General features: G+C 43.9%; 3 protein-coding genes across 5 annotated transcripts; all 3 read right to left on the minus strand.

The window, feature by feature from the left end:
* Nucleotides 1-6,390: 6,390 nt before the first annotated feature.
* On the minus strand, nt 6,391-11,540 carry LOC133888356 (ribulose bisphosphate carboxylase/oxygenase activase, chloroplastic). Of its 2 annotated transcripts, XM_062328563.1 has the most exons (12): nt 11,117-11,540; nt 10,880-10,965; nt 10,771-10,780; nt 10,134-10,196; nt 9,930-10,043; nt 9,280-9,341; nt 8,795-8,849; nt 8,311-8,512; nt 7,939-8,045; nt 7,456-7,511; nt 6,877-6,969; nt 6,391-6,689 (listed from the first exon to the last, which is right to left on the minus strand). In XM_062328563.1, exons 1-12 carry the CDS (start codon nt 11,457-11,459, stop codon nt 6,582-6,584), a joined length of 1,299 nt encoding a protein of 432 aa, XP_062184547.1. In that variant the 5' UTR covers nt 11,460-11,540; the 3' UTR covers nt 6,391-6,581. The 2 variants fall into 2 exon arrangements, with proteins under 2 accessions (XP_062184547.1, XP_062184548.1); XM_062328564.1 differs by lacking the exons at nt 10,771-10,780; nt 10,880-10,965.
* Nucleotides 11,541-12,384: 844 nt separating this feature from the next.
* LOC133889169 (RING-H2 finger protein ATL43-like) lies at nt 12,385-13,616 on the minus strand. Its single transcript, XM_062329643.1, has one exon. The coding sequence runs from the start codon at nt 13,430-13,432 to the stop codon at nt 12,587-12,589; it is 846 nt and encodes a 281-aa protein (XP_062185627.1). The 5' UTR covers nt 13,433-13,616; the 3' UTR covers nt 12,385-12,586.
* Nucleotides 13,617-15,288: 1,672 nt separating this feature from the next.
* LOC133888730 (uncharacterized) lies at nt 15,289-17,250 on the minus strand. Of its 2 annotated transcripts, XM_062329073.1 has the most exons (2): nt 15,769-17,250; nt 15,289-15,667 (listed from the first exon to the last, which is right to left on the minus strand). In XM_062329073.1, exons 1-2 carry the CDS (start codon nt 17,150-17,152, stop codon nt 15,564-15,566), a joined length of 1,488 nt encoding a protein of 495 aa, XP_062185057.1. In that variant the 5' UTR covers nt 17,153-17,250; the 3' UTR covers nt 15,289-15,563. The 2 variants fall into 2 exon arrangements, with proteins under 2 accessions (XP_062185057.1, XP_062185056.1); XM_062329072.1 differs by having other exon boundaries at nt 15,289-17,250.
* Nucleotides 17,251-20,890: the final 3,640 nt, after the last annotated feature.

The raw sequence follows: 20,890 nt of genomic DNA on the forward strand, positions 1-20,890 counted from the left end.
CTGTGTTTTGAAAGTGATATTTTATATCTCTAATATTTTACCTTTCTCCCTGGATGTGCACATGTCTGTCTTTGGGACCCCAGATAAAAGAGAGAGAGAGCTGTGATTCTGATCTTCACTTGTCTGAAATAGATGGATACCCTTTTGAAAACTGTGGTACTTGATGCTTTCTTTTATCGAACTTTTATTTTGAAGAAAAGTTTTTCTTTTGAACAGGTTTCATATTTTCTTTTGGAAAGGATTAAGGATGTATGGTGATATTATAAGGCTGAGAGAAGCATTTTTTTCTATGTTCATAGTTACGCACTGCATGTATGTTGTATCTGAACTTATCTTTTCCTCTATCTAAAGTAGGGGAGGACACTAGATGATGACTGCGTTACTACATGAGCCGTCTGAACTCTGTAGTCTCCCTGAATTTTACGTCTGCAATGTGAAGAGGCTTACTGGTAGTCCAATACATTCTGGTTTGACCAGAACACGGGATACTTTTGATGCTTTCGATGTGCTATTGTTCAACCTTCTCTTCTGGTGTTTTAATATGATGTGTAGGACTGCCGATTAGGTTCGTTGCTGGGAGCCTGGGGCATTCTGGCTATTTCCTTTTCTTTTTATCAGGAAGGTCCCACATTTGTGAAAAGGATTTGTCTTTAATCTGCAGGGATACTTGTGAAGGGGAAACAATATTTGAGCAACCTTTAATGCAATTTGAAATGTCTAACTAAGCTCTTTTCAGTGTTCGGTGGTTTCTGAGCTCTCTTTTCAGACAAGTAGCAGTAAGCCTGGAAGTCATGTAACAGATTTTGCTACTCATTTCCATGCCTGTCTTCAGCTTCATTTGTTTGATCGGCATGTGCAGGGAAAAAAGGTAGGAATGACCATCAAATTAGTCATCGACCTCGTTGGCGTGCAAATCCAGTAAATTCAAGGTTATTGCCATTAGCAGGGGCGAACCTAGTACAGGGATATACGTGTACAGATGTACATCCAATATTTTTTGCATAAGCATTCACGGTTAGTAGGTATAATTCATGCATAAACATGTAATTGAGCCAGATGGCATATATTTCAGCACAAACTCGCTAAATTGCCCACATCATCCCAAGTTCCCAAGGAGGTTGTGGTCTCCTTCCCACCCTTCTCTTATTGTGCCGACTTCCTCCTTCTCATTGGTTGTTGGCCCAAGTGCACTACTGCACACACGTGGAACCACGATGTCGATGAGTTCAGTGCTCCAAGTCGAGCGAATAGAAGCATCAAAGGGTTCTTGTCTTATTTTTATATTCCATACATATATGTTCTATCAGAACTTAACCATAGTATAAAATCTGGCATCATAGTCTACATAACACCAAACGATACCAATTTCGAAACATCTAAAAATAATCTTATCAATATAAACATGTAGCCTTGGGTGAACCAAATAAACACATAGTAATTTAGACGAAACCAATTATGATAAAACTCTGTATAGATTCTCTACACAATAGTACATTAAAAGTCCAGTAGTGATTTGATTTATAATTCTTAGACAATACAACATTTGAATGACCACTGAAAGACAGAATCATCCAATCCTCACTTGTAAAGCAAGATATGGAATACTTTCAACCCAAGTTCCTGATACCAAGGGTGAACCTATCAAAGGACATTAGTGTACATATGTACACCAAGCACTTTCACAAAATACTCACGATATGCGCAAATAGTCAAAATGTAGCTCAAAAGAATAATTTGGTTGTAACTCGAATCATTTCAACTAACTCCATACAACTACCACTTCCAAAATTCACTCAATTGACGCCAACAAGCCAACCTCTCACATACTGTATAGCTAAAATAAGTCTACTCATACATCCTTAAGAAGGAATGGGGAAACAGCACCTCCAAATACTAACAACTATATCCGTTTAAGCAACTGCCATAGAGCAAGTAGTGTGATCACGGCAGTAAAGAGTAACACACACACCTAGCAAACAACTTAGAAGACTTGCAGTTAAAGTGAAACAAAAGCCACCAGAAACATGGAGTGGCCAAAATTATTTAATTTTGATATTTTTATGTGATGTTTCTAGATTAAAGATATCTAAGAGGAAAAGAGATTGATTTCTTATAATATGGCAATGATGCAATGACTAACCTAGATTATAAGTTTTGGATATGGCCTTATGAGGGCCCTAGTTATTCTGAGATGCTTGTCTAACAAAACAGCTTGTAAATTATTTTGTTTGTGATGCTGTGAATTTTTAGAAAAATAAAAATTTAGAGCTAGAATGAGGCATTTTGCTAAAAAGTTCAAAAGATTGAATGTTTTGTACACCTAGTCTTATAATGTTGCATCCCCCAGGAAATAGAGAACTAATCGAACATGTGGGTCACCTTTTGCAATCCTCTGTTGTCGATGGAAGTGTTTATAAGTCTATGATGTTCTGTATCCGCTGTTATATTTTTATATGAGCCAAATCTGTGGGAATTGATGTAGAGTTGCTGCTCAAAGAATATACGTTTTTCTGTGTTAACCAAACTACTAGTCCAAGTTTGAACCAAAATTCAGACCGTCTGACCTTCCTGTCCCTCCCCAAAAAATTCTCTGTTCTAGATCTCACTAATATCATTAACGATGCAATATTAGTACTTTTTCTGGGTATTTTCATCATTCATATTGATAATTAAGTTTTGTTGCGTGTTCTTGCTGGGACGGGCGTCCACTGGAGATGAGATCGGTCAGCGGTGGTCGATGGTCATCCTGAGCTGAATAGATTTCGTTGTTTTCTGGTGCCTGTAAGGCTGCCTGAGCGGGATGGCATGTCGCATGTAGTTCTGATTATACCCAAAAGGCACATCAAAACTGGTCTCTTCTTTCTTAAAAACTGAAACTGTAAATATTTACATTCGGATCTGACAAAGGAAGGCACAGAGCTATATATAGCTAGCAGAAACTATATTCGCTCCTCACGTGACAAAGCTGCAATAGCCCATGGCCTCCGCGCTCAATCAGCAGCGCCAGCGCATAGGAACCAGCTCCTCTGACTTAAATATCGTGACTTTGCTCTCGCTGAGATCCGTTAGATTAAAAATTGACAGTACAGATTTAGTGATACAGTACCGTTACAGTACATGTGACACAATAAAATCAAAACGGTATCGGTACTAGTGCTACGGTATCAGTACAGTATCGGTTATTCAGTGTGAATGTTTGGCCGGTACGTGCCACACAATTTCACACCGAAAAGACTTATTAACATATGATATATTTTAGCTATTTACCTATTGCATCTAATATTTATAAAAATATGACCCACTTAGTAAACTATGCATGCACGGGTGTGGGTGTGACGTTGGCCGGCTCATAAGACTAATCAATCACTCGACCGAACGTACTGGAAGCCAATTGCTTAACTACTGTCCCCTAGGTTGACATCTGTACGGGCTATACAGAATCATGAGAGGCACATGTATCCACGTATCCTAGACGATCTAGCACAAAACTTGGAGTGTGTTTGTTTGTCAGTATTAAGGAGTATTACAGTTTTATTCTTATGTATATTTTTATTAAAAAGTCATTTATTTATCTAACTCTCTATATTCGTAAAAAATGCAATTATACGGTTAGAACCCGCTCTATGAATATCTTTATACTAGCTATAGTGACGTGGATATATATATATATATATATATATATATATATATATAATAATAGGACTTTACAATGCAAAGAGTATAGTAGTAGGTAGGCCATGATGCTGCAACATAAACCGACAGGCAGAGGTTTGTACTTGGCGGCAAGCCAGCAACTACTATATATATATTGGTGGGCTTCTCTCGATATAGGACCTGCTGGTTATCGAGAAATTTGTTCAGCTGTAGCTATATTTTCGTAACATGCACTACTAGCAATTCAAGCAAACGAATGTTTGAAGAAAAGCCAGGATCCTAAAGGAGCAAGACAATCGAGGGGAGGCGCACAGAGACAATAAAAGTCAATTAATTCATGACCGGGAGTTACCTCTTGATATGGTGATGCAAACGTGAGGATGTGACTCTACCATTAGAGTTTAAATTTGCTAGATAAAAGGATAGAGTGCATTGCTGTGATATAGATTATCGAACCAAGTGAGATGTACGACGCCCGACATGCAGCCACGTACACACAAAAAATAAAACCTTACAGACTTCCACGCGGTGCATGCGTAGTGATCTTATATGAAGCTTGCATTGCTTGTCCTGTAGCACGGAAAGAAAACGACGGCCACGTACGTACGCATGCATCATGCTGTGTATATCCTCTCTTCACTATACTATGCATGCACGCATGATCAGTTTTAAATATATGTGACGTGTGTTTAAGGTGAAGAAACGCGCGGGTGGTTCTTGCTAATCACGGAACGAGCAAACTGAGATGCTCCGAAACTTTTCTACATTGCAATCTTCCTGAAATAATGCTCTATTTAACGCTGGACCAGACAAGAAATGGATCTGAACTAGTTCAACGATTGCTCGCGCATATATTTCAGCGATCAAATGAGCTACGCACATAAACTAGGCCTATAGATAAATCGCAAATCGATCAGAAATCGCAAGGTTTAATCTGCATATGGTGGTGTGTGAATGATGAAGATCTAGTACCATCTTCCTTGCGACGCAGCCGGGCGGTGACGACGATCCACGCGCGCTTCACCGGCACGACGACCGCCTTAAGCCACCACTCCATATGTCCCGCTGTACAATCTCCGGCGACGGCGACTGTATACATTCTTAGAGAGAGAGAAAGAGAGAGCGGGAGGAGAGGGACTGTGAACAGAAGGGGCCGGCTTATATGTACCCGGGTGATGCCACCTACCTTGTTGGATACCTTACACGTCGCCTCGGGGCCGGCGCAGGCGCCCATTCCTTAGGCCATGCACAACGCTGGTACCTGGCAGACGCTTCAAGGCAGTTGTGTCAGTTTTTTTGCCACGGTGGAACTTAGCTTGGGCACTCGCGAGCGCGTCGCCGCTTGCTGAGGCGTTCGACGCCTAAAACAAATATAATGCGTGAAACGAGTTTTTTTGGCGAAGTGAGCGGTTTCCACCGTCAATTATCGTGATTAGCATGAAAAGTGCATTGGGATGAATGAACGCTTTAAACGGTCTCTTGCGTTTCTCAAGCTGCTAAGCATCTATTAAATAGATCTTTTCATAGCAGCTTAAGGCTCTTATGAAAATACTTCGTGATATGGCATCATTCTCTCTCTTTAAACATCTATTTAAACATCCTTGCATTATACATGTCCTAATACGCCCCTCTCGAGGCTCATGACTCATCGTCTCTACCTCCATCAAACTTGATTAAGCTAAGCAATCCCATGGATCGCCAGTTTGTGATGGATTTTTTTAAAGAATAGGAGGGGCACCACCCTACTAATTAGCATATATTAAAAAAAAGGAAAGCACCACTGTATATAAAAGGCAAAAAGGGAAAAGGAAAATTGGAAGGAAAAAAAATACAACAAATTACAAGGAAACTAGCCATTCTGATATTCTAGGGATGTATTTCGGTTTAGCTTTATGGATAACTAAGGTAAAATCATGAATGAACTTTGTTCGGCATACTGCAATCGTGAGATCAACCTTATTAAAAATACAATCATTTCTCACTATCCAAATGCTCCAAGACGTCAGAATGCTTCTGTTATAGTGGCAATTTATGATGGATTAACCTGTTTGTCTCCCTCTTCTACAAGCAAAGAGAGCGCGACCTTTTTTCTAATTAGATTGGTACAGTGGCAATTTCCCCTTTTTTGAGAAAATCTTTTAAAAAAATGTGGTTAACAAAGAAAAATCTTTGAAAATCGCATATATTTCTTGTTACACATGATGCAAATCTTCATAATAGTATAAGGGCAATTTCCTCTTTTTTTTCTTTGTTAACCACACCTTTACCCAGATATCTAGAAGGAAGGAAACACCTCATGTCACACAAGATATTCATATTTGTTGACACGTAACAAGGTATTCACATAATCTACAGACGTGGAGGAGGATGACATTAAGATACACGATATTCATATTTGTTGAAACGTATAGATATTCATATAATCCTACATATACCACTGGGAATGGCATTGTATTGCTCTTTCACCGTATAATTTAGGTAGAGGGATTCATCATTTGTGGTGTTCTTTGGACGCTTTCGCTCCATATATGGACCAGTTTGTGCCACAGTTCACAAGTCTATCAGTTCAGTTTTAAAAAAGTAAACCGGACGACTTTTGACAATGATGAGAAGACGTCGATATGCATCCGTTCAGTAGTACATATCTGAACCACAATATCTGGGAGATTTCTCAAACCGAAGCATCGCACGGACTCCAGTGGTTGGAAGCAAACAAGAAAAGAGGAGAAATTACACCTTTTTTCTAACGTTCGGATATATTTATTATGTAGCTACATCTGCAATTAACATACAAGAAAAAAAAAATCCCCAGATATATCTTTCATGTGCTTTTTGTACAGTTATATACTTGCACATGCAACTGAAGCAAAATGGATGGTGTACGCATTGCTCCAAATTGAAAAGAAGTTACACTTTTGTATTTTGAACTAATCATCTAAGTTCTTCATGTATTCTTTTGACAATTTTGAGTTCATTATTAACTCTTGCTCCCTCACCAACGAGTGCCCTGACTCGATCAATGCTTCTAGTGTTTGCTGATCGAAAAAAGTGATATCAGGGTGTTAGTCATAGTACTGGTTTCTCAAAGTGGATGAAAGAATAACCAGTTCAACTATTTTACTACTGAAGAACTGCTAGAATCAATGACAGACATAACTAACTTGCTGAAATTCTACTAGGCTATATATGCAGGCCAGATTTGGTGCTTGGAAATTTGAATACCTTGGGGGGTATAAATGTTGGAAGCTTCTCTCCTTTCTTTTGCTTAAGAAGCTTTTCACTTAGCTGTTCATGTCCACCAATTTCATCGACCCACTGCAGTGCAAGTGAAACAATGATATGTTACTTAGGGTTTGTTTGTTTAGTTTTCTGTTTTTAGATTTTTCTGAAAAGCTGTGCTTTTGTCTTGTCTGAAAAGCTACTTTTGAAAATAGATTGTTGACTTCTACAACAAATTTTTAGCTTTTCAGCATATAGCTTCTAAAAAAACGTCTCTCAGCAAGCTTCCCAACTTTAATTTATTTTTATCAGAAGCAGTCTTCTGATTTCTCCAGAAACCACTTCTCCAGAACCCTATTTGTTCTGGCTTCTGGCAGCAGTAGAAGTAGAAACAGAAGCAGGAAACAAACAGGACCTTAGACTTTGTCTCAACAAAATTTTCAAAATCTGCATCTGGACAATAGCCTTTTGATTTGGGTGCTGAACTGAAGCAGAGCTCCTGCCGATTTCTTTCAAAGAAAAAAAAGGCTGCACCAATTTTTCTTTGAAGAGAACCCCTTTTTAAATTAGAAAAATAAGTACCTTCAAGATAGCCTGATCATATGTCCTGGATCTCAAAGCTCCATAAAAGTCCAGAGCTGCAGAAAGTTCATTTAGTTCTTGAATAAATGATTCAACATAAAAGTGGACTGCTTATTAGCTTGGGCTACTATATTGTATGCATTTACATGCAAACTGCGAAGTCCAGTTTTCCAACAGTACCAATTTTTTTATATTGCTCATCTTTAGATAATTTTGCTATAGCTCATGGATAACCAAATAGAAATAAAACATTTACTGATGAAGTTAGACACCAATCACTCAAAGTTTCATGCAAACATGTCACTCAAATGTAAAGCTGAAACTAGAGTTGTATGCATCAAATCCTAAGCAGCATCTTTGCAATGAGCAAGAATTGTATTCTGACAGCATAATACACAGATAACTTTTGTACTGTACCATCCAGAAACCACACAAGTTTCACAGACTACAAAATGGAAGTACCAATTATGGTGAAATAAATACCTTGGTTTGGAAATGTGTCTACAATTCTTGATACTTCCTCAACAGATAACCCATCCTTTGTATACATGCCGTGAACAATATTAACTATATCTTCACGGTCAGGCTGCCTGTTAAGCCACAAATGATTGTCATTATTTGTTGCAAATAAGCAAAACAAAATTGTAAATGATCAATTACCAGAAAAAGGAAAAAAGTTGTCTCATGAAATCAGCACCTTAACATTTTGTACTGTACAAAATGTCAGTGTCAAGAAAACAAGTGAACACCAAACAATATGCAAGGCTTGAAAGAAATAGACATACTCCAGTCCAGAAGTTTCAGTTGGTAGTGCATCATTTTACAGAATTGCTTCAGATAGAAGGACAAACATACCAGTAGAATTTTTCCATTCTCCCATCACGAATCAAAGGGGCATATAGAGTTGAAAAATCATTTCCAGTTACTATTATTGGCACTCTGTGCGTAATATCAGATTCTCTCCATTTCTGGCCGATGCTCACCCTGGTAGGATTATCTGCCAAATTCATCAAAGTTCCAGCAACTATTTGATTATTGACCGTCATCTGCGTGTTTCCTGGCAACAAGAGAGACACATAGCAATTAACTTTGTTTCCAACAACTATATGCTTGAACAGCAAACTCAAAGAAGATTCAAGGACTGTATATACTCTTGATCTAAACAAGAAAATATTCATAGAATATACATAAATTAGGGTTTGATCCTTGCAAATAATGCTTGCCAAATGGCTCAGAACTGATAAAATAACAAACCAAACTGTCAAGCTCTTGAACAAATCTCCCTTCAGCACAATCCGCAATACCATAAACAAATAAATATGTTAGGAAAATAACCCACCAAATCTTCCAACACCAGCATCTAGGTCGTTGATCATCAAACAACTCAGTTTCCCCTGTATCATCCAAAACCTTGTGAAAATTGTGTGGCTTGTAATGAAAAGAAAAATGAACGAAATTCACTGCATCTTTAGTCTGGTAACATCTCCAGGAGCAGAATCACTATGGACACTGTAGTATTCAGAACACAATCCTGAATACGGAAGACTAAAAGTGCACCAACTTAGGGTAATTCAGGAACACTGTTACCATGTCAAAATTTTGAAATTATTTCATAGAAGTCAATAAGATAGTCTAACATACTCAAGAATCCCATATGATTAAATAACGTTTCTCCAATGTATGCAGATGAATTACTTCTGTGATTGAACTTGTAAGTATGCAAAATGGAAACACTGTTTTCTTTCACGCTCACTATTCAGAAATGAGAAACCTGAATATGAAATGCTCATATCTGAGACCGAGTAGCTGCAAACTCCTTCTTACTTGGTTTTGAATTACTTGGGAGGCAGTTCTGTATCGGTCACGTATTAGCCTCCCTGGTTCTCCTGTAAACAGGGCAGACAGACACCTGAGCAACCAACAAACAGCTACATTCTCAGACCATGCAACCATAGCGAATGTGAAAGAACAATCAATCGCTGCTATTTCCATGATTTTTTGTGAAACATAATGGCGACTATTTTTCCTTCATAACTAATATGAGCAGACCTTTCTCGAGCATATTCCTAAAATTGGTAGTTCTGAACAATACCGAACTTTATCCACATGAAGATGGGGATTAACAGAAGAAAAGTCAAAGAACTATTTTGGGAGTTCATCTTTCTCAACTAGTCGAACTTGAGTCAAATATAACAGAGCCTTTATATGTACTGAACAGTACATGCAACTAAGGTACAACCTTGTTACCTAGAGGATCGTAATGCTACAGGCTGTAGGCCTTTGATGTCAAGTATTCCCAGCATCAAATTTTTCTTTGTTTATGAAGGAAAGAAAACATGAAATAGGTTTTTCAACGTTTGGAATACATATGAGCACGAAAAAATAACAAAGTCAGTTGCACCTGAACAGCAGTTTGGCAAATTATAGCAGAATAATAAAATATTTAGGCATATATAGTTCAAGTGCTTCTTAACCTGCTCTTTCGGATTCTAGTTCTCCAGCAGACATAATAACCGGCTCAACATCCATTGCTCTAAAAATAAGTTCAGTTTGGAATGTTTTTCCTTGGCCTTTTCCGCCCCAGATCCCTGCATAGTGCAGTCAATCAGTCTCGTTTACAGTTATAGAGTACTTATTTATCAACATTCAGATACGGAAATAAAAGTAGGATATTCTACCAAGTATAAGGGGAATCTTGATATCAAGAAGGTGTGCAATGTAGTTCTTTACAATGTGGCATGCTGCAAACAACAAACAGTCCTTTAGACCTTAGTATGTGAACCTGGAGAAAAAGATCAAGAAATATGTCAAGCACGCCACAGCTTCCCCTGTATCCTGAAGAATTAACATATGGTGTTTTTGTACTTCGAAAAAATTGACTCTCAACACCCAGAATGTAATAAAGGATGAGTTTAGAAAAAATATTATCTATTAACATATGCACACAGCATCCTACTAACTCATATTTCATATGCAGATGGCAGCATATATGTTATTTGACTAAAACATATTCAGTCTAATGATTCGGATGGTTTATGCAGATCATTCCCATGTAACATTTCTCAGTAGAATCACATACAGTAATTACTGCATCTAGGTACAAGAGCAAAAGTAAAATGGTGTGACAACTCAATAGATACACCTTCTGCAGTTTTTCACTTTCACGTTTCATATCTAAAAGAACACTCCAATAGCCACTGTATGTATAGGTGCAAATTTACCGATGCAAGTGAAAAAAAACTTTTTGTTAGCTGTTATTGTGATACCTTATGGCAAGAATATTTGCTGAGTTCCTTTTCACATGAGAATGCTTACCAACTTTATCCTACAATAAAATGAATCTGCAGTGTCAAATATTTGCCAGTCTGATATAAGAAGGAACAGATAAAAATAAAACAACTATATGAACTAAAAATAAACTCACAAGGAAGAGGGGCGCGATGTAGTAATCCCCTTGCAGGTACTGAAATGTTCTTGTTGCCTTCTGCCGGTAATCGAATACGATATCCGCTACAACCACATTGCAGAAAGTTCCTCTTTTTTTATTACTATCAAGCAAGCCAATTCCAAGCATTGTTCTTATCACATTTAGCTATCAGGATTTATAAATCACAACGTTTTGTTGGAGTGGAGTGAGCCTATCGGGCTGCGGAGTGCGTACAGTCTTTGCCGAGGAAATTCCCGACGAAGAGGTCGTCGACGATGCCTGCACGGGCGCCGACGGCGATATTCATGTTGTCAGCCTCCTTCCCGAGGCGGTAGAGGTAGTCGTCCCCCTCCGCGTCCGTCGCCTCCCACGAGGACTGCTTCGATAGCCGCCGCCGCGCTGATTCGTCCTCCTCGCCGCCGCTGGCCGACTGAGAAGAGGATGAGGCGGACGAGCACCGGAGGGGCGGGAGGCGGCCTCGATTCGGGGTTCTAAAGGTGGGGTTAGGGTTCGGACGGGAGCGGAATAGGAGGGGGTGGTGGTGCTGGGAGGAGCAGGCGAGGGAGGTGGTGGCCATGGCGGGGGGTGGTCGCCCGGTGCCGCTCTGCGGTGTGTTTGTGTGATCGGCGGCCGTTGGGAGGCTTGGTGGGGCTCGTACGACACTGAGGGCCTTATCTGTAACGGTCGTTCAGGAACACCTCAAATACAAAATTAATCATCAACCGTATAATGTATATATCTTATCATCATAATTCACATGTTTGAAGAATGATTTTTGTCGTCAAAATGTTTGGAGCAGAAGAATTAGGATTTGTTTAGTAGAGTTTTTAGAATTCTTAGAGCAAGATATCCGTAGCTCTTGAAATTCCTGAGCTGAAATTAAGTATATATTGAGGTGTTTTGGTAAGTCATCTTTTTTACATTCTATATTAAAAATGTATACTTAAATCACTTTATATTCACCTACAAACATCATATCTAAGATCAAACTAGGAGCCATCAAACAAGGTCTTAAGACCTATTTAATTAGTACTCTAACTCCGAGATCCACGTATGATTTTGAGTTTGTAGGATGAAATAATATAGTTTAAATATTTGTTTTTAGTCTACAATAAAAATAATGTGGCTAAAAAACCATCAATATGTTCCTAGCTCCAACTCAAAAAAAAAATAGAGGTAGAGATGACTAACTTTCAAAAAAAATTAGAGTTAAAGTTATACCAACAGACCCTTAGCATAGTTACATTTGCAGTTATAATTGTCTTTCATTTTTCTAATTTTAGGATGCTTGTCGATCAGAGAGGGGAGTAGCTAGCTATGTTGATGACTGATAAAAGTTTGAAGAAACAAGAATCATCACACAATCTACAGGCACGCAATTCAGCTGGTTCGAGCGATGGATCATTCCTCATTTGCCATCGCTATATCGCAGGACCAAAGCGTTCTTGACCACACACACACACAAAAAAAAAAAACTTGCAATTTCTGTATCGAGACCTCAACCATCAGTGGTCTACATGATATCATTGGCACATCAAGATTACACGCATTTTCCATTATTTACCCTATGGCTGTTTCGTATCCTACCGACGTTGTCACCGACTAGTCTAGTATAAACATGCACGCGATCGATGAACGAGCATCAGCCTAGCTATCAAAGAGCTTGCCCAAGAACGTTCTCTGTACACAAGCAGTAATGCAAGATCAAGGAGGAGCAGATAAATGCAGCGTCGAGCTAGCTAGACAGTGTGGCGCGAGGCGCGCGATAATGCCGCGGGAGCCACGCGATCCGTGCGCGCTCTCTGCTAGAAAGAGCATGTCCCGCCGATGCCCCGCCGCCTTGAGATACGCGACCCGATCCACCAAGCCGTCCGTCGACCACCGCTCTCTCGGCTGGTCACACGGCCGGTGCACAACTACCTGCACCTCGGCCTCGCCGGCCGAGTGCCGGCCGGGCACCCTCCCTGTGACTGGAGCCGGGTCACCGGAGCCCTCGCCGGCGTCCAGACGTGTTGTCAGCTCCAGCTCGGGGAGCGCGACGGAGACGCCCTCCTTGCCCACGCGCCGGCGGCAGACCGGGCACGTTGAATGCTCCTGCAGCCACGTGTCGACGCACTCCGCGTGGAACGCGTGCCGGCACCAGGGCAGGACACAGAGAAGCTCGGCCGCGTCGAACGCGACCAGGCACACTGCGCACTCGGTCGCGCGGCCCGCCGCCGCGGCGCCCATGTCGCCGAACCGGACGGCCGGGAGCGCGCCCAGCACGGAGCTGCTCAGCCCGGAGCGGCACCGCTCGCACGAGGAGGACGCGAACCCGAGTCCAAGCCCGGGCACGCCGAGCCCGCCGCCGGGGCCAGCGCGGTGCTTGCAGTGCTTGGCGTAGATGAGGAAGAGGAAGAGGCCCAGGAGCACGGCCGTGAGGACGCCCACGATGACGGCCACATCCACGGCCAGCGGCGGAGGCAATGGGGGTGGCGCCACCCTCGGCGAGCGCATGTCGTGGTGCGCAGACAACGGCGCCGGCGGGGAGGGTGCCAACGACGGGGTCATCCTGTCTCGGTCAGGGACGGCACTCCATTGATCTGTTCGTGGAAAAAGATTTGCATTGCAAGGCGTGGGAATGAAATATAGGCGGCGTTCGTGACGAGACGAGCTGGCGAGCTGGGATGGGGTGGAATGAAAAGCAGGAGGTAAGCCGGGGCTTCCCTCTTAGATATAGTACGGCTTAAGATAGAGGAAGGCAGGAAGCTATCTTTGATCGGGGCAATTTTTTGTTAATGTTTTTCGATTTCAGATTGTTTTATGCAATTCATTACTCAAGTTTGGAGGAATGGTGGAGTCAATAGTTCAAGTCATAATACATGCATCACAATCATAATTCACAGCTGATGTGAATCGCACTTGTCGTGCTGTGGTTTTCAATGATGGATGGGTACAGGCACGAGAGAAGAATTTTCCTAGTATAGCAGCCAACCAAATTAATCATGACGCCTCTATCACGACGGTCAAGATTCGGGAGAGGAAGCCATTTGCCATTGGGGTGCCTGTCCTTGCGCTTGCAGAGTTGTCGTAGTCTGATCATGTGATCCAGACCACCAGAGCTTCTGCAGCCCGGCGGTGCCCAGGCGCTGGCTGTGCCACCTCCAGTTCCCGCCGCAGCCGGGAAGCCAGTGGCGCACGCGTCTTTCAGGCATACCCAGCGCAGCATCGCGGCTAGGTTCTTGAACCGCCTCGCCGGCACGCCGTGGCGTGAACAATTAACAACAGAGAAACGCGCGTGGCTACCGTCAGCCCAGCGGGCGATGAAGGCATTGTTGTTGCTGCTGTTGCAGTGAGCTCAAATGCTAGCAGCATTACCAGTTTAGCACCGACAAAATTAGCAAAGTTGTCGTGCAGGGTCTCATGTTTCGGGAAGTGGAGGAAGCAGAACAATAACGGAGCTACTGGACCTGTTGCGGTTCCTGAACAAAATTCTTTCAGTGCAGGTGCAAAATACAGATACAGGCACACGGGCACACTGCACACAGTTCGATTCATTACCGATAGAGAGTTCAGCAAACAGGAACGAAGTAACTTGACGCAATATTATTAAAATTTCAGCGAAGGGTTTTTAGCACAATACAATTATCAAATCGCTCAGCAGATAAAAGTAAACCGAGATAGTTTAGTCACTAAATTTTAAAAGAAGCTTGCGAACTGCAAGACTTTATATAGGTACATCCTGGGCTCATAGGAGTTGAACAAAATAACAAAGTTAGGCCAGAAGGTAAATTAAAGCACCATAAAGATACACGGTATTATCCAATAAAAAAACTGACTACAACCCACAAGTAATTTATCTGCTATAAATTTCCACAGTACAGGAGGTTTTATATGTCAATTACCAAAGCTGTGGAGACATAGGCCAGGACAGTTGAACAAACTATTAAACAACCTGTATCTTTATCTACTGGAGAATTCTAAATGCAGGATAAATTTTATGCAATTTACCCTTAAATTGCACCAAATCTAAAAAACCTATCAGTAGTAGTAGCAATGTTCCAGACCGTATATATCTAAGAAGGTAATTTAATTACTAACCACAAAATCTCAACAGCCATACCAAACAGAACAGTTGAAACAGAAACATATCGAGGGCTATTCATATGGATTTCTTCATGACACACACCAATGGCCTTAAGTATAGGTTCATCAAAGGGAACATCTCATCACTGAAAAGCATATGCATTACTTCATCACTAACACTATGCCATGTGCATTCAGTTTATAGGAAGCAACTAATATTTACAGACCCCTACAGTATGCTAGGCTGCAAACGTGGTAGCAAGATGGATGTTAAGAGCAGAAAACGGTCCATCGTGTCACTTGAGAAATCATAAGAGCTACTGCTATTATCATAGCGATCATCACAAGATTATCAGGTTGCATTTATCACAAAACACATCATTAAACAATCCATCAAATATTAAATGGCAGCAAAGTCAACACAGTATAAGACTAACCTACAAAGTGAACAAGAATTATGTAATGATAAAACAGAACTTAAAAGACACAAATGTACGACCATCATGGTGTCATACATTAACGAGTTCATGCTGAGAAGCTTTGCAACTTCCGCAAGTGCTTCACAGCAGACGAAGGTTTCTTCTTCAAGATCTTCTTCGCAGATTTTGCTTTTGGCTTAGCCTTCTTCAATGGCGTGGGGGTTTCTTTTATGGGCCCAGGCTGAACTCCCTTTTTTAGTGCACTTCCTCTTGGAGTAGCAGATGGTGGCAGCCTCAAACACTGCGGTGGCAAAGGATTGTGAGGTTTCCAAACTATATTGTTCTTCATCGAGAACCTCACTTTCTTACCACTCTTCTCTCCGTCATGGGTTAGAACATTACCTTCGCTGCCATCATCCCCGTCTAAAGCTTCGGACAACCTATCTGCAGATTTTGACCGCTTCCTCTTTTTTGCCAATTTCCCATTGACCGGCGTCGCTGGTGAAGCACTTGAGCTGTTGCCTCCACTGACCATCCCAGCTTCTGCGGCAGCCTTCTCAAACTGCTTCTGAAGATTGGACATTAATTTCTCGTCAAATGTAATGCCATCAGTACCACCACCTACCTGCTGGTCCTCTGCAAGAGCATCTACACTCTGCTCCACGACATCCCCTCCATCAGCAACCTCCACTTTCTTCTTTTTCTTCTTCTCCTTCTTGTCCTTCTTTACCTTCTTCTCACGCTTCAGAGCCTTGCCCCGCTCCTTCTCACCTTCAACCAATTCAGCCTTCTTGGCCTTTTTCTTCTTCTTTTCCACCTTTGCCTCACCCAAATCCATGTCACAATCCGCATTCGCCACCACTTGCACCTCAGTAGCCTCAAACTCTGTCATGGGAATCTCAAGAGCAGACAGCTGCAACCCCTTTTCGACCTTCACAAATGCATCTCTCAACCCAAACACCACCTTACGGTTCGCTTGCACCGTCTCTGCCTTCGCCCCAATATCCAGGAACCTCTTGCCAAATCCAAACAACAGCCCAACTTTCCCGAGCTTCTCCTCAGCACTCCCCTTCTCCGCCGCATCCCCTTTCTTCACCATCTCAAGCAACTGCTTGCCACTCTCTAGAAACCTCTCAAATATGCCAGCCTTGACCTTATTCACCATCACCCGATCGGACGACTTCTCCAAGACAGTGAAGAACGGAGCCAACAGTGTGCCCATTGTCTGCAAGCTCACCGGGAGCACAGGCAAGAGCTCGTCAAGAAACGCCTCGGCGACATGGTACCCTAGGCCTCGGGAGGAGCCGGCGGCGACGTTGTCGGCTTCCGGGAGCAGCGCATTATCTGATAGGATGGATATGATCTGGGAGGTGATGTCGGGGGCGAAAGAGTTGGCGCTGAGGAGGAGGAAGGTGTGGTGGAGGAACCGGCGGTTGAGGAGGTAGAACTTGTCGAGGCGGTGGACGTCGATGTGGGCCCACTCCCGGCGGAGGGTGGAGAGGTATGCGGCGAGGAAGGCGGCGCCAGCGTCGGGTGAGGGCGCGGCCGAGACGGCGGAGGCGAGGCGCGTGGCGACGGAAGACTGGTAGGGCGGCTTGTCGGCGTGCCAGAAGCAGAAGAAGATACCCTTCCAGAGCTTGAGGAGGTCGGAGGCGGAGAGGCGCGGCGCGTAGGCGGGCAGGAAGTCGGAGAGGAGGTACCGGACCGCGCGCTCCCGGGCGCCGGCGTTGCAGGAGGCCAGGCGCCGCGCGATGGCGGTGGCCTCGGCGGAGGCGGCGGCGGCCATGGGGAAAGGTGGAAACCCTAGCGTTTGATTTGATCCGTGGAGAGGGATTCGTTCGGTGTTTGAAATGCCCTTGCGATTTTTTGCTTTTTCCGGTCGGGGTTTGAGTCTGTCTGACAGGCTGCTGCGTTGGAGAGGGATTCGTTGTGGATCGTCAATCTAAGAATCTAATGGTCTTTATTCGCAGTTGCAGCGGAGGCCCAACTGGCTCCCACATGCGTCCCCCGATATCATGTCCATCATATTCGATTTTCATTTTCTTCAACATTTTAATAGTTTCTCTTTATAATTTTTTTTACAAAAAGATTTTTAAATTCATTTCTTTCAGAACGAAATTCTCTTTTTTCTTTTATGAATCCCTTTAAATAAAAACTGTTATAGATAAAGAAAAATAAAAACAATAGAATAAAATAAAAAAATGGTTAGGAATGGTGTGACGAAAGACCAGAGGCGATGAGGAAGAGGGCCGGAAGAAGGTCCCGGACCACGGCGAGATGCCCCTTGCATGGTCCGATGGAACTGGGCCACCATCGCAGCATCGCAAAAGCCCATTTGGACGACCTCGGCGAGAACGACGGCCCATTACCCAGTCTGCGTTTTGACACCGCCGCACAAACCTTGCCCGCCGTCGCAAACGCCGCGTCGCTCAGTCGTCACCGTGCCGGCCCCTATCCGTCCGTCTGCCACATCCCGTGCACGCACTCCTCCCGCGTCATGCAGTAGCCGCTGGGCGCCGACCAGTCGGAGTCAATCCGGGGACGTGTTCCGCGACAAAATCTACAGTTAAAAATGAGCTTCGCCACGTCGCTGTCGCCCAGGAAAATTGCCCGCCCGACTAATCTATTCGCAAGTTTGCTCCTTGCTCGCAAGCTAGCAGAAGGCCAGTAGCTAGCTCGCGCGGCCGGCAGTGCCAGCGCCGGCCCGCTCCAACCCGACGACGGATCGGACCGGACACTCACACGCCACGCGGGCTCCCTCCCTCGGAGAAACCGATTACTCGGCATTGGAAGCCTCCCCTCTGCCCCCGTCGCTTGCTCGCTCGCCATCCACAGACAGGAGTAGGCCTAGGCGAAGAAGCAGGGAGATGCGCGCGCGGTAGTCGGTGGGCGTGGAGGCTCTACGAACAGTCCAAGATCCTCGAGCTCGTTGACCCGAAGGTGCAGGCCAACGGGTTCGACGAGAAGGAGGTCCAGCAGTTGTGCCAGATAATTCTGTTGTGCGTGCAGCCGTACCCGAACCAGCGGCCGGCGATGTCGGGAGATCGTGCTGATGCTGATCATAAAGAGCGAGCAGTCCATCCCGGCGCCGATGAAGCCGGCGTTGCTGGACAGGAAGATCCTCAAGGACCACTAATAAACTCTTTAATATTTTTATTTAAATTGATAATATTTTTCTATTTAGATTCTAACGTACCTTAAAATTTAAGTTGAAGCAAAAATCAAGAAAAATTTGACATAAAAAAATCAAGATAACACGACTATACGGATGATATATAAAACATAAGTTCTATTTAAAATCAATCAATATGTCTTAGCACTCAAAAAATCATAACTAGCAAAGTAACAAGAAAAAATGAACAACAAAAAACGAAACTCTTTAAGTCGATTGTATAAAGACAAGTGAATTCAAAACTACGTCACATAAGCGTGTATATACGAATTGTATGTCTCTAACAACAAGAAGAATGACCTTACAAAATGCTAAAATTTTAATCAAAAATCAAAACAAAAATAAAAATCGGAAAGAAAAAACTTGCACACAAGGCAAGAGAAATAAGAGAGTGAAACTAGAAGGAGGAAAATTTAAACGTATAAAATAAAATAAACTTCATTACTCAGAGATGTCAACTATATTTTAGACATATTATAAAAAAATTTCTCTTAAAACTCTCAACTATTACATATACTAAGCACTAATCATCATCTCTATTAAAACCCTAGCACAATGCTCTTATATGGGTGGTACAATAAGCTCAAATGACTTATACATCCTCTCCTGCCTTACCTCTCTATTTATAGGTCTAGTAAACTTGACTCCAAGTTTTCTAGCTTGTTTCTAAAATATCCCTATCTTGTAATACAATTCTACCTACCGTCAAGGATATTTTAGTCAAATTTTTTCTCTATTCATCGACCGGCCACGATGTCTTTTACGACTTAGCTTTGCCTTGACGCAAGCTTCATAATAGTGCTACGTACTATTCCAATCCTCTCACGATTTTGAGACCAAATCATAAAATCCTAGCACGCTTCTCAAGCGCCCCGATGATGACGAGTATCCTCCATCTTGTGATTTTTGACTGCCAGCAAGTCTCTCACGCTCCTGATCCATCAGACCATCTTTTCACTTGCAATGGCATCCCCTTTCACTTGACTTTATCGATATGCCATTGTCGGTGTATCAGGAACCGGGGGTCCCTGAGTCCCGAGACCAGACCGGCCGTCCGCCACGTGTCACCATCCCGCGAGGTCCCCCCTGCAGGATGAGGAAAATCTAAGTTTCGGGAGAAGGTGCTCGGGGTCACAGCCTCTGGTCCCCGAGCACCCCAGTTCCCCGATGACCCACAGAGTCCAAGTACCGGGAAGAAAGTGCTCGGGGAGATGCCCGCTCGGCCCCGAGTACCATAGTCCCCCGATGGGCCGAACAGCCAAGTGCTCGGGAGAGAGTGCTCGGGGCGGCACGTGGCGGCCCCCGAGCACTCGGTTCCCCGACGGATCTACTAAAGTGCTCGGGAGAGAGTGCTCGGGGCTGCACGTGGCGGCCCCCGAACACTCGGTTCCCCGAAGGATCTACTCAAGTGCTCGGGAGAGAGTGCTCGGGGCTGCACGTGGCAGCCCCCGAGCACTCGGTTATCCGAAGGATCTACTCAAGTTCTCGGGAGAGAGTGCTCGGGGCTGCACGTGGCGGCCCCCGAGGACTCGGTTCCCCGAAGATCCTACAGAAGTGCTCGGGAGAGAGTGCTCGGGGCTGCACGTGGCAGCCCCCGAGCACTCGGTTCCCCGAAGGTTCGCGCAAGATCACCCGACGTCCCGACAACCCGGAAGGATCCATCGGCGAGGTGTCAACCAGTTAAAAGTCCGAAGCCGCATTTAATGGGCATGCGCGGCCTGACATCCTGACATCCTGACATTCCCAACTGCCCACGCCGCAGTGTCAGTCCCTGTCATGCTTTGACAGAGGGGCGTGGGTCCATTAATTGCACGGGTCCCGTCCCGTATCATCCGGGGTATTTCGGGATAACGTTGCCAGGACCAAAGCGTTCCGCCTGCCGCCCTGCCCTGACAGAAGAACAAGATAGGGTGGGCGCACCGGGTGCCTCTGTGGCCGCCCGGTGGGCCCTCTCAACGGCGCCAGGACGTCCACAGTGGCGGGTGGTCGGATGTGCGCCGTATTTTTTCCACCGCCCCTGTCACTTCGCCCGGAGGGAATGATGACGTCTTTCTCCGTGGCGTCTTGGAACTCGCGCCCCCTCTTTCCCATTTGGGGTAAGTCGAGGTCGGCGTGTGTATAAAAGGAAGGGATGGATAACACAGGAAGCGGGCACGGGAAGACCTAGTATTGATCCAAGATCACGAAACCCGACACTCTCGAAGACGCGCCCGAAAGACTCAGAATCCTCATAAGAAACCTCGAAGAACACCACAAGCAAGCTCGAGTAGAGCCAGAACAAGGGAGCCTCAAGCTCTCTGTTAGCCATACACCCTTGTAACCTGACACACAGGAAGGATATTGCATCCACAC

Source organism: Phragmites australis, chromosome 13, assembly GCF_958298935.1.
Source record: "Phragmites australis chromosome 13, lpPhrAust1.1, whole genome shotgun sequence".
Classification (NCBI taxonomy): domain Eukaryota; kingdom Viridiplantae; phylum Streptophyta; class Magnoliopsida; order Poales; family Poaceae; genus Phragmites; species Phragmites australis.

Coding starts and splice junctions, on each gene's coding strand:
- LOC133888730 (XM_062329072.1), bottom strand. CDS start 17,152: ATGGCCGCCGCCGCCTCCGCCGAGGCCACCGCCATCGCGCGGCGCCTG.
- LOC133889169 (XM_062329643.1), bottom strand. CDS start 13,432: ATGACCCCGTCGTTGGCACCCTCCCCGCCGGCGCCGTTGTCTGCGCAC.
- LOC133888356 (XM_062328563.1), bottom strand. CDS start 11,459: ATGGCCACCACCTCCCTCGCCTGCTCCTCCCAGCACCACCACCCCCTC. Junction 6,970..7,455: donor ATGATCAGGCTATCTTGAAG/GTACTTATTTTT, acceptor CTTGCACTGCAG/TGGGTCGATGAAATTGGTGG. Junction 6,690..6,876: donor CAACATTTATACCCCCCAAG/GTATTCAAATTT, acceptor TTTTTCGATCAG/CAAACACTAGAAGCATTGAT.